This window comes from Aulonocara stuartgranti, assembly GCF_965226115.1.
Source record: "Aulonocara stuartgranti genome assembly, chromosome: 3".
Classification (NCBI taxonomy): domain Eukaryota; kingdom Metazoa; phylum Chordata; class Actinopteri; order Cichliformes; family Cichlidae; genus Aulonocara; species Aulonocara stuartgranti.
In genome coordinates, this window is record NC_138941.1 from 2,190,115 (window position 1) to 2,201,756 (window position 11,642).

The following is an 11,642-nucleotide window of genomic DNA, read 5'->3' on the forward strand; positions in this document are numbered from 1 at the left end:
CCAAGGTGCAGTCAAAGAGTCCAGTCTGTCCTCACAGATGTGAACATGTGCTTTCATCAGGTCTGCTGTCAGCTAGCAGCCTCACATCAGAATCACTGTTCCTGAAAAACACAGTCTGTGTGACATCATCAGTCAGCTGATGGTCCCAGATCTGAATGGTTTCTGTCTCTACTGAGGAAGTCAGAGAATATCACTGAGGTGTGGATCAGGTCTGAGTGAGGTGTGGAGGGACAGCTTTAAACAGTCCACAGGTCTCACGTCCTGCTCAGTCTGGTAGCAGATACCTCGTATTGTTCCAGATGTGCTGACATCAGCAGCAGCAGCACAGCTGTGTGATACCATGAATCTCAGTTATTGATCCAACACACAGTAAATACAAAGATCAGGATTTCTGAGAGTAATCATTATGAGTCTGAACACATGATCACTGAATGTTAGTCTCCACAATAATAAGCTAACACAAGCAAACACAGCTTTCAGCTCTTATTTTGAAACTGGCTTATTTAGAGAGCTGTGATGTGAGCGTGCCTGGCTCTGAGGCACTTGGGTCAGCCTCTGTTGTTTAGAAGTGTTACAGACTGTGAATGACACAGACCTGTCAGTTTCCATGTTTGTCTGTAACACAGCTCAGGGGCTCCATGCTGAACGCATCCATCCAGTGTTATTGATCCAGGACTGATACCAGCATTGGGATCAATACTACAACACACAATCACATGTGTCCACGTGATGTGTTTGACCAGCTTTATTCATTAATGATCAATCAGCTTATTTACTGCATCTGAGTCCAGCTTCATTTAAATGATCCAACCATGAAAATGACATCAGTCCTACAGAAGCACTTCATGCTAACAGGAAGTCATTGATTAAGGTGGAATAACACAGAGACACAACCACTCACAGCTAACCTGACCCCACTAACTGCATGTGTTTGGACTGTGGGAGGAAGCCGGAGTACCGGAGAGGACGCACACAAACACGGGAGAACATGAAGCTCTGAAACAAAGATGGTGGATTTGACCTCAGGACCAGGCGGGGTTACGGGGGCCATGACCCCCCAATAATAGATCCAGCTACACTGAAACTGTCAATTTCATTTACTTTTACTGTTTTAAAGCTATCAGGCTGCTTTGTGGCTCACTCAATACTAAACTAAGATACTTTCAGTGTGAATCATTTGCAGGAACACAGGCAGGATTTAAAGTGCAGAACTTTACAGTCTCTGTCTCAAAGTTGGTCTAAACATGCTAACAGCTCTTTGTTTTTTTCAGTTTTCACTGGTTTGATGTAATGAAAGAAATTTTAAAGAAGCAGACGATTGTTGTTATTTTAGTTCTATAGTTTCATAAATCGTGGTGTGGATCTAAGTCAACATTCAGAATAAATAAGATAATACAGCACTTTGATGGTTGCCTTTGTATTTTCCCAGCAGTGCTCAGGTTGGTTCTCGGCTACATTTACATACAGATGTTAATGTGTTCAGCAGCTGGACTCATCTGAGGAAGGAACATTGGAAGGGTGCTCAGTGCACAACTGCATCACTAATTTTATGTAAGACCCTGTGTTTTATTGTATTTATATATTTGTAACATTTGACTCAAACACTTTTGGGAAGGATGAAAATGTTTTCAGGAGGAAGTTTTTCCTTCTGTCCGACTGCAGTACACACAACACTGCGTCTCCCCCCATTATCACACTTCCTCAGGCTGGTGATGAGCGCCCCCTGGTGTCAGTGTTGATGACGTCATGCACAGTGAAACATAAACAGTGTCTGTTAATAAAAAATCATGTGTCCATTCTCATGTTTGCATCATGTTTCTGTAAAATCATCAGCTGTTTCTGAACCTTCTTCATTGTTTGACTCATTCCAACAGCTGTGAGCTGTGATGGAGTCAGAGCAGCTTCATCACTGATGTTCAGGTGAAGCTGAACTTAATAAACTGTAGAAATGATCAGGATTCAGGTTGGATGTGTAAAACACTTCTGTGTGAGGTCGCAGTGCTTCATATGTGTGTGTGGGCTGAAGCACACACGTGTGAGTCCTCAGAGGTTTCACACACATCACTGCACACACTTATAATCCTAGTTTAAGCTTGTGGATCATATCGGACACATCAGCAGCTCTTTGGAGACAAAGATTTGAGATTTAAGATGAGTCATAGTCTTTCTATCCATGGTAGCTTCCACTGCTGAGGCTCGGGAAACATGAAGAGGATAATTAAGAGCAAGCATCAGCTCTGTCTCATCTAACTACACAGTATTATGATCATGCACTTATGTCTCAAACTAAGACACAATGAGACAAAATGAGTTCTGTGAGTCTTTAGATTATCAGTAAATTCTGGTGACAGTTTGACGCTCAGTGGAGCCATTTTTGGTTTGTGATGAGTGTTTTGTGAGCTTCTGTTTTGTGAATCGCTCTTTGTAATTTAGAAGATCGTGCAGAAATGTGCGCGCCCTTATCTGAGAGGACACGGAGAGAGTGTCGCAGACTCGAGGTGAGGAGATAAACCTCGGAGCAGGACGGCCTGCACGTTACCCATGTGCATCTTTTCAGTGACATCAAGTGAACCCATAATAAGCATTTCTGTGTCTTAGACATCATGTCCATTTCTAATGAGAGATTATTTTTAAATGAGGGAAACCTGGTCTAACAACACGCTTACAACAGAGCTAAAGGTTCACCACAGTGAGACGGTGGGACTCTGATAAGAACTGAAACACTGTGTATGAACAGCTGAGACAAAACTATATATAAACACTCATTTATTCCAGTTTAGTTTACAATGATTTCAAAGTAATGTGGAACGATTCATGTTCATGAGCTGTTACAAACACAACTATTGATTTGTCTATATATGGTCGGACTACAAGGCTCGTGTTGAGGCTCTTGGAATAATGTGTGAATTACAGCAAGAAATGATGGTTTTCCATTTTACCAAAGTGGAATAAAATCACCACAGCAAAGAAATCATGTTATTGTCTGCAGCTAAAATATATGGTGAACATGGTTTTATAATAATGTGCAAACACAACCTCACTCTGCTCTATACGAGGAGCCGACCACAGCTGTCCGGGTCTTCATCCACCACCTCCACCATCTTTGCTCATCATCATTCACTTAATTGCTGATTGGTTTAAATCAAACTCCACTACAGGTTCAACTCCATCATATAACAGCATGTTGACTTTGGATCTGGTGTGCAGTGCCACCTTAAAAGATGAGGAAACTAAGAGATTACAAAAAAAGAAGTGGAGGAGTTAAAGAGCTGCAGCAGATTAACAGTTTCTGACAGTCATGTGTTAGAAATAGGACGATTAGATGAGCTGAGGGATCCATCTACTGCTCAGTGAAGCCTCATCAGAAACAGTCTCAGTGGAAGGATGGCTCTATTGTTAAGGAAGGACACAGGCAGAAAGACTGGCGTCTGTCACACAGGAACTGGACTGAAAATCAGCTGCACATATTCATCAGTATGTGCAAACATATTATAGGTGTGGAATTCAGGACAGTACCATCAGAAGTTGATCCACTGTGCAAATGTCTGATTGGCAGTGGCTTCATTTTTCACTATGAACAAACTGCTAATGCAGCATCACAGGACGTCAGCCATGGATTGGCCTCCCCAGACCTCAACATTACTGAAACATCTTAACAGAGGATGGAAACAAAGGGAACCAACATCCAAGAAAAGAGCTGCTGCTGAAAACTTCCTCACAGAAAACACAAACAAGCTTGACTAAGAGACTCCAGGCTGTGCTGAATTATAAAGGTGGACTGACCTCCAGGGTCCTTAGTATCATATAAGCTCAGTTTGTGTCTTATATACTTTCCATTTATATAACAAAATATATAGAAAGGAGGGTGGTTTAAGATGTGTGTAGAGTTTTATTCATTATCTTTAGACAAACAAAGAAAGCACCATCCATTCGTCTCCAGTCTGTATGAAAAACAGGGGAAAGGTCAAATTAAAACTTTGAAATTCCTTTCACAATAAATCCATAAATAAACAAAATAAAACATAGAAAAGTGTTTAAACTAGAGATGGCACGATACCACTTTTTTATGTCCAATACCAATACCGATATCATAAATTTGGATATCTGCCGATACCGATATGAATCCGATATAGTGTTTTTTAATCAACAAAACTGTTTTTAAAATATCTTGCTGCATTTTGTATAAGTTCATACTCAAGTTTAAAACAACAACTACACTAAAGCTATTCTGTTATACCTGTATACAAAAAAATATTTCATAGTTCAGCAACACTGATCAATCTAATAAACTTAAACCTACACCATCCTCCCTATTCTGGTATTTTAAAGAGTACTTAGCGTAAATATTAAGCAACCTAACTAATAGGGTTCCAACTCCCAGCAACAACAAAAATAAATAAATAAAAAATAAGGAACCACCCCTCACGCTCCACCTCATGATGCTTAATCGACGTAATCAACCTTAATTTGATGCAGTGTGAAAAAAAATGCACAGAAATGAATTATTTTTCAAGAAATATTAAATAGATTCAACATCTTTCTTCAACAAAATTGCAGACTGCACAGATGGTACCTTCCCAAAGGAAAAAGTACTATAGCTTGCTAGGGTATATATATTAGACTTAATAGTTACTATATACAGTAATTGACTTCTATTCATTTTACATCAAATTAAAACTTTGGGTGTCAGATAATTATTTATTAAAAGCTAGACATTTTAAATGAGAATAAGAAAGAAAAGTATGTCTTTGTGCCCCCTTTTCCCTGTTCATGCCCTATCGGCCCCCCTGGCTAAACTTTGCTAGATCCGCCCCTGCACAGTTACCAGCGTCAGCTACGTAGAAAAAGATCCTCGAGTAGAAAGTAATATTAAATAAATTCTAACAACAGCTGATCAAGCTTAAACGTGCTGCTGTTGTTCAGCCGCTGGTTTCCTCTTTCTGGTGCAAAGTGGGCCAAACGCAAACTAGAGACACAGACTCGCGACAGAAAAGCCGATCAGCTGATCGTTAAGCAGTTTCATGATTGAAGTAGCAGCAGGAGAGGCAGTCGCTTGTTAAGCTTAATGCAGGAATGCTTTACAAACATTCAGAGATGGACTTACACACTTGCTTTACTTCTCTCAGGATAACTTTGTCGGAGATGAAATGCCGGGTTGCTAGCGAAGCTCCACATGCTACCCAGACCACCGACAGGTCCCGCATGCCACAGCCGCTCTATCACGTGATGCATACTGCTCCGACGTGCTAACGTTCTGAGGTGAGTTACGGCGTGTTGCAAGTTTTGTGAGGTGCTTTCGTGATATTTAATGGATCGGATTACATTTTTTATTTTTCTCCGATATCCGATCCAGTAATTTAGGTCAGTATCGGACCGATACCGATACGTAATATCGGATCGGTCCATCTCTAGTTTAAACCCACTTTCCCATGAAGCTGTCAATAGGAAATGTTCCAGTAAACATGTCTGTGTTTCTGCTGTTTTCCTTTCATGCGTCCACAGCTGACAGGTAACCCTATTGGAGTCGCCAGAGTGACGGGTGGCATCTCAGCTTCAGCGTGTTGATGGGCACAGCCATGGTTACCACAGCTGGAGTTGGTATACGGCGAGCTGTGAGAGGACAGAGATGGAGAACGCACATTTAACTCTTTAACAGGAGATACGTTACGACTAACAGACGACTGCTGTCTACATGATGTCTTTGCAGCCCTTATGCTACATGTTACACAACTTTTCTTCATGCCAACAAGACTGAGGTGCCACATAGTCGACACATACAGCTGATTATGATGCATGTTTTACTGTTGCTATGTTCACATCATCTGCTTGGCTTTATTACTGAAAGCCTGGAGATCCTCTGACGTGTGCATGGCTGATGTGAAGTATGATTAGTCCTACATGACATCAACAGCAGAGGCAATGAAAGCTTTGTTGTTAACAGGTTGTAGGTAAAGTCAAATGTCTACTTCTACACTTGTGTTGGGTAAAGTTCTTCTCACTGCAGCAGATTTATATCTGTGCTTTCACAGGGCGTGATGTGGAGCTCAGCGCTGAGGTGCAGGTCTCCTTGGAGACGGCATCCTGGCTGAAATATTATCATGCTTCCAAAACATTTCAGCTTTTATTTTGAAAGAAACAAGACTTGAAAACGAATCCCCTTCTTCCTCTTTGTCTTTGTTCTTCAGAGGAGTGTCACCTGGAGAAACTCAGGGCTGTTCTAGAGCCTTTCTTATTATTTGACTCCATAGAAATAAAACTGAATCGAATCAAACAAAAACTCCCAAACAGCTAAAACACTTTGCTTTATTCTCTTTTTTAACAAATACGTTGAAGTCCATCCACAACAACACAGCTGAGATCTCCTTTGTAATCAAGTGTTTACATCCTTTGTACAGATCTGCATACAAAACAATCATTTACGTCCCACAGAAGTCTAGTTACACGTAACTATACAAGAACTGGTGAATGACAGAAACATGAGACACATGATCACAGGTGATAACAAAAAGAGAAAGAATTCATGTGTTAGTGATGTTTTTCAGCCCTGATGGCTCATGTTGGAGAAACAAGCTGAGGTACGTGGAAAGTTCACACACACAAGTGGGCGTGAGCGCACACACACAGAGAGAAACACAACTGAAGCATCTGTTTGCTGTTTCTGCTTTCATCATCTCTGCTGCTGTGTCAGGCTGGGGTCTCTCAGTGACGTGGTTGAGGTGAAGTATGACGAGTATCCCTGATTCAGTCCATCGAGACAAAGGGCAAAGAAAGCTGTTGTTAACAAACTCTATGGTGATGTGGCATTTAGCTCTGACTCTACGCTCTGCTGAATCCTTTGAACCTGCTGATCAGTAAAGCTCTACGTGCTGCAGCAGATTGACCTCATCTGTGTTCACAGGTGTGGACCTCAGCGCTGAGGTGCAGGAGACTTTCATTCAGTTCTCCCTGCAAACAGCATCCAGCCTGGAAATACTGTCATCTTTCCCACAAACGGTGCTCTTATCTCAGAGAAGAAGTCTGATGTAAATAACTGCAATCAACATAACTGCAATCAATAATGCCAACATGATGACTGTTCATAGCTCCTGCTTTGAAATACTGAACTTAAACATTGACCTGATGAAAGATCACAATTCACAGTGGCCCACTGTCAGAATCATTCTGAATATAAACTCATCGAGTTCATCTGAACCTTTCTCAAATGTGCTGTGAATAAATGCTGCTGCAAGCCACTGTGGGAAAGCTGTGTTATTATCATGGAAACATCTGTGACACATTCACAGAGGACGAGGACACAAAGGGACGACACGCAGAGGCTGTGTTCAAGTCAAAAATCCAAATCTTTAGTCCTAAACAGGCAGTGGTTACAAACAGGAAGACGAGCAGTCCATTAAACAGTCTACAGGGTCAAACATACAGAGAATTCAAACAGCTATTAAAAAAAATAACTGGACACTGAAAAACTTCAGTGATGTGTGAGGCACCAAAGGGAAGCAGCTGAGTATATTCAATGAATTCTCTTCAAATACAAAGACAGAAACTCCTACAGGCAGCATGCAAACTGAGCAGGATACACAAAGATCAGAGATTACAAAAGAAATCAGAAAAGGATTTCAAACTTACTGAGAGCAAGGCCTCTGTTACAAATCTGTCTAATAGAAAAACATGCTGTACAGATACAATACGCTCAGTGTTCATGGTCATTTAAAAACTGGCTCTACCTGAACCACTTCAATATTTTATGAAGTCACTGAGTCGACCATTTCTACAGTTTGTTTCCTTCATTGCAGTTAGAGTGCGGCTGGTAAGGATGAAAACACACACAGAGCGTAAATTGTCTTTGTTAGTAACAAACGTCAGCAAAGAAAAGACAAAACACACAAACACTCTCATGATATTCATGAATCATTAGAAAGCATCCAAACATTCTGCTCGTGGACTTTTACAGTCTTATTTGCACTCGCTCATCTTCATAATCATCCTGATCAATACATGACAGGGGAGGCTTTGAGGTAGGCGGGGCTCTCTGCTGATGTCAGCATGAAAGGCAGGACCAGCGTCTGCCACATGTTGGTGAAACATCACAGTACACTGGCGTGGTTTCCTTTCCAGATGTTGGACGTTTGACACTTCAACGTTGAGGCCAACAAGAAGACACAGTTTTGGGTCGGGTTGCTGCAGGGTTTCTAACTGAGCAAAAGCAGAAGCACACAGACCAACAGGGATCAGATGCTGAGTGTTAGAGGAACATCTGTGCTGATCACTGAATGCTGCTGTGGTCTCTTGTTGAAGTTGGCTGGTGGGACAGTCTAATAGTGATATCCTGCCCATCGGAGGAACACTTTTAAAAACACATGCAATACTTTGTTTGTATTACAGTCACAGTTTATGTTATTTTTGTCCTTTAAAAGTGTTGCTGTACTATAAAGTCCTATAATTTGAGGCTAAAATGGCTCAGAGAGTCTCTCTCTCAGAGGATCTCCTTTGAAAGTGGAGACGGCTTTATCCGCTGATCCACGTCACTTTACCTGGATGTTTTCTTTGAAGCTGGATGAAGACTCCTCTCCCTCACTCCTGCTGCAGCTGTGTGGTCCAGTTGGCCTCTGAGGTCACAGTCAACATCTGTAGCAGAAGAGGGGAAATAAAAGTCCAGGTCACCAAAACTGGGAGCTTTCCCAAAATAGAGCGTAACTGGACTTTTTCAGCCTTACAGGCAGATAGTCGTCTGAAGCTGCAGCTTTTTCTTTTTAGCTTTTTCCAATCTCTGCTCTCGGCTTTCTTTGAGAACATGTCTGCTTTCTTGGCATGGGTCTGTCTGCTGTTGGTGAAGAGACTAAATCCACATACTCGCTACTAAGATCTCCTCAAGTAGTCTCAACCAGATTACAGTTTAAGAGTAAATGTCTCCTGAGAGTTTCACCTTGGGGAGATGCTGTCTTGCTAACATGCAATCATGAGCATTAAACTATGAGGTGAAAAAGTAATTTTAAAAGCTCCAGCCACAAGTTTTATTTCATCTGTGTTTTGGTCAGAGTCCCATCAGACCTCCAGAATGGTGTCAGAGTGTTTTCTATCCACGTGATGAGCACAGGCCTCAGGTCCAGACCTCCACGGGCACCATAGCCTCTTTGGAGCTAATAGGTGCAAGAAGGTTTTGTTGGGATAGGAACTGAAGAGGAAACTGACGAGGAAGGCAAGGATCTTCTTCAGCTCCTCCGAGCCGGGACCTCTTTGTGTAGGCCAGCATTGGCCAGGTAGCCCTCCAGCATCGCTGGATGGCCGACAGTGGAAAACCTAGAGGAGTAGGAGAGAAACAGCAGCTTGGAGCATGTCTTTATACTGTTTAGTTTTTAGAGCCACAGACTTTCTTTTAATGTCATTGTTCAGGATCTATGACTGATTATGTATTTATTGTATTCCTCCATGACTGTGTGACAGCAAGTGGAAAAAACCAGCTTCACCTTTGTTGATATGCTTGTAATTTTAATATTGATTAAATGGCCATGAAATAATAGAAAGCTCATATATGAAAATGTATTTTAAGAAGTAAGATGTTAATCTGAGTACAAAGGAGTACACTCACCTTCTGGTAGATGGAGGTGTAGCGAGCGCTGGTGAACATCCAGGCCTCCTCGTAGAACTGATCACTGATTGGATCCAAAACATCGATGGAGGATCTGTGTAAGCGCTGAGGATCGTCCTGATGGACAGAACAGAAGGAGAGTGAGACAAGTGAAGATATACTAAACAACACTGTGACATGAACTGAGCCACACACAGTTTGATTCACAGGTGATTGACACATTATTTGACCACGAGCAATCTTTTCTGGTTTGACGCCGTCTTTGTAGCCAGAAACCAGCTCTCTCCTCGGCTTCCTCCACTACACGCTTCCCCCACGCCAGTCTCCTCCGTCACTATAAAGGGGAGAGTCATGAGCTCCATCACCCTCACCTGTGCCGTCCAACGTCCCGCCACCAGCCTCCACTGCAGCAGGCCAGAGACCACACCCCTGCCACAATAAGTAAAAGTATATCCTTGCTGTACCCTTAATGCTAAATGTGCTAAATTAACCGCTGCCTTTGCCCCTTTGGGATTATTCTTATGTCACTGGGATGTTGACCTTTGACCTTCACATTAGAGAGATGGGCAGACATAATTAGTGTATGAATTTTAAAGTAACAGGTAATAAAGAGAGTGTAGCAAATGTAGTCAGGTTTCTTACTCTGTATCACACATGAGTGCCCGAGGGAGGCGGGGCTGACTGGGGAGACACAGGAAACAGAGAGACAGGGCTGACTCGACATGAAACGATGAAACGTGGGACACGGGAACAGAAACTAAACACAGGCTGAAATGAACACTGAGGGAGGGAGAACTAAGATTACTGAGAGCCTGATAAATAAGAAGAACAAAAACCAAGAAAAACAAGAGTCAAAGAAAACCAAAAACACAAAGCATTGGGCCAGGACCCACTGCTGTGACATTTATATGTGATAAAAACATTAAAAACTGCTCACATGTTGAAATCTTTCTACGTATACTTTAGGTTCAGCTCTCCAGCCTGGCATTTGGTTAAGCATGATTCAAACATTTGATTTTGTTTAACTGGTTTTAATTATAGTTACTTTTTGTGAACATTTGTTGCAGCATTTAAAAATACATCATTTATTTTCAAACTTTTATTTGATTTAGAGCATCATATTTGACCAACGTAAATGTTTTAATTTCATATAAAATAACTGAAACAGTGAACTAAATATCTGAAATCTTTCCTTCCTTAAAAGTTATAATCCTACTTAAGTTATAGTGCAAACGCTTAAGCAACAAATATACTTGATGCTAATTAATTAATATTTCCCTTTGATGTTGCAACTATGCGGTCACTTCTGTCTTTAAACAAAATAATATTTTCCAGTTACAGAAATCATAAAGTCCAAACTAAAGTGCTACTGTTGCTATATGCATTTTATATAAATCATGGATGATGGTCCTGACATGAAGGAAGAGAAAGTTACAGGTTGCATCCTTTGACTTTGTCTCCGTGCCTTTGGGCGATTTTCAGAAGGACAGATGTTTCTGTTCAATTCTTAAATCAATGTTTTCAAACACAAACACTATTTTAAAGCTTCTAGAGAGTAAAATATTAATGATAATTATAATAACAATAATAAAAACAAAAGCTCTCAGATCCATCAAACCAAGCAGCAGAAAGAACAATAACTGAAGAGAAAACTTTAACCTTGTAGACTTCATTATGTTCCAGCTGCTCTACAGACGCTGTGACCTCGAACTTAAGCAGGTCGTAACGTATGTGCAGCTCAATAACTTCATAATCAGACCCTGTGGTATTTAGGCAGCAGAACAACTAAGAATAACAACTACAAATAATGTTTTTAGGTTTCTGTTGTACTGCAAGGTTCTGTACAGGAGAACCAAACCAAGAGCAAATATTACGTCTCATTTACACCTGAGCACGAAGAGCCATCAACATTTAGCAAATTGAATCATCTTTGTTTAGATGCAAGAAGAATCATATAGAAATGAAAAAGTAGAAATAGAAATCCAGAGCAAAGATATCCTCTAATTCAGCGTAGCACATGTGCAGCTGCTGCGATTCACGTAAGCATTCGGCTCGTCGC

The 11,642-nt window shown here is 41.2% G+C and overlaps 1 protein-coding gene across 4 annotated transcripts; it reads right to left on the reverse strand.

Moving 5' to 3' along the window:
• Positions 1-7,771: 7,771 nt before the first annotated feature.
• Positions 7,772-10,098, reverse strand: LOC309702362 (phospholipase D1-like). Of its 4 annotated transcripts, none has more exons than XM_082527060.1 (4): positions 9,584-10,098; positions 9,046-9,294; positions 8,529-8,622; positions 7,772-8,186 (listed from the first exon to the last, which is right to left on the reverse strand). In XM_082527060.1, exons 1-3 carry the CDS (start codon positions 9,803-9,805, stop codon positions 8,569-8,571), a joined length of 525 nt encoding a protein of 174 aa, XP_082383186.1. In that variant the 5' UTR covers positions 9,806-10,098; the 3' UTR covers positions 7,772-8,186; positions 8,529-8,568. The 4 variants fall into 4 exon arrangements, 2 of the variants coding, with proteins under 2 accessions (XP_082383186.1, XP_082383185.1); XM_082527059.1 differs by having other exon boundaries at positions 7,772-8,190; positions 9,584-10,089; XR_014275450.1 differs by lacking the exon at positions 9,046-9,294 and having other exon boundaries at positions 7,772-8,190; positions 9,584-10,077.
• Between the last annotated feature and the right edge of the window lie 1,544 nt (positions 10,099-11,642).

What these genes read in the sequence shown, in the direction of transcription:
- LOC309702362 (XM_082527060.1), bottom strand. Translation starts at nt 9,805, where the DNA reads ATGTGTCAATCACCTGTGAATCAAACTGTGTGTGGCTCAGTTCATGTC. An exon ending in ACACCTCCATCTACCAGAAG is followed by an intron (nt 9,295 to 9,583) that starts GTGAGTGTACTC and finishes CTACTCCTCTAG; the next exon opens with GTTTTCCACTGTCGGCCATC. An exon ending in ACTCTGACACCATTCTGGAG is followed by an intron (nt 8,623 to 9,045) that starts GTCTGATGGGAC and finishes CTTCTGCTACAG; the next exon opens with ATGTTGACTGTGACCTCAGA.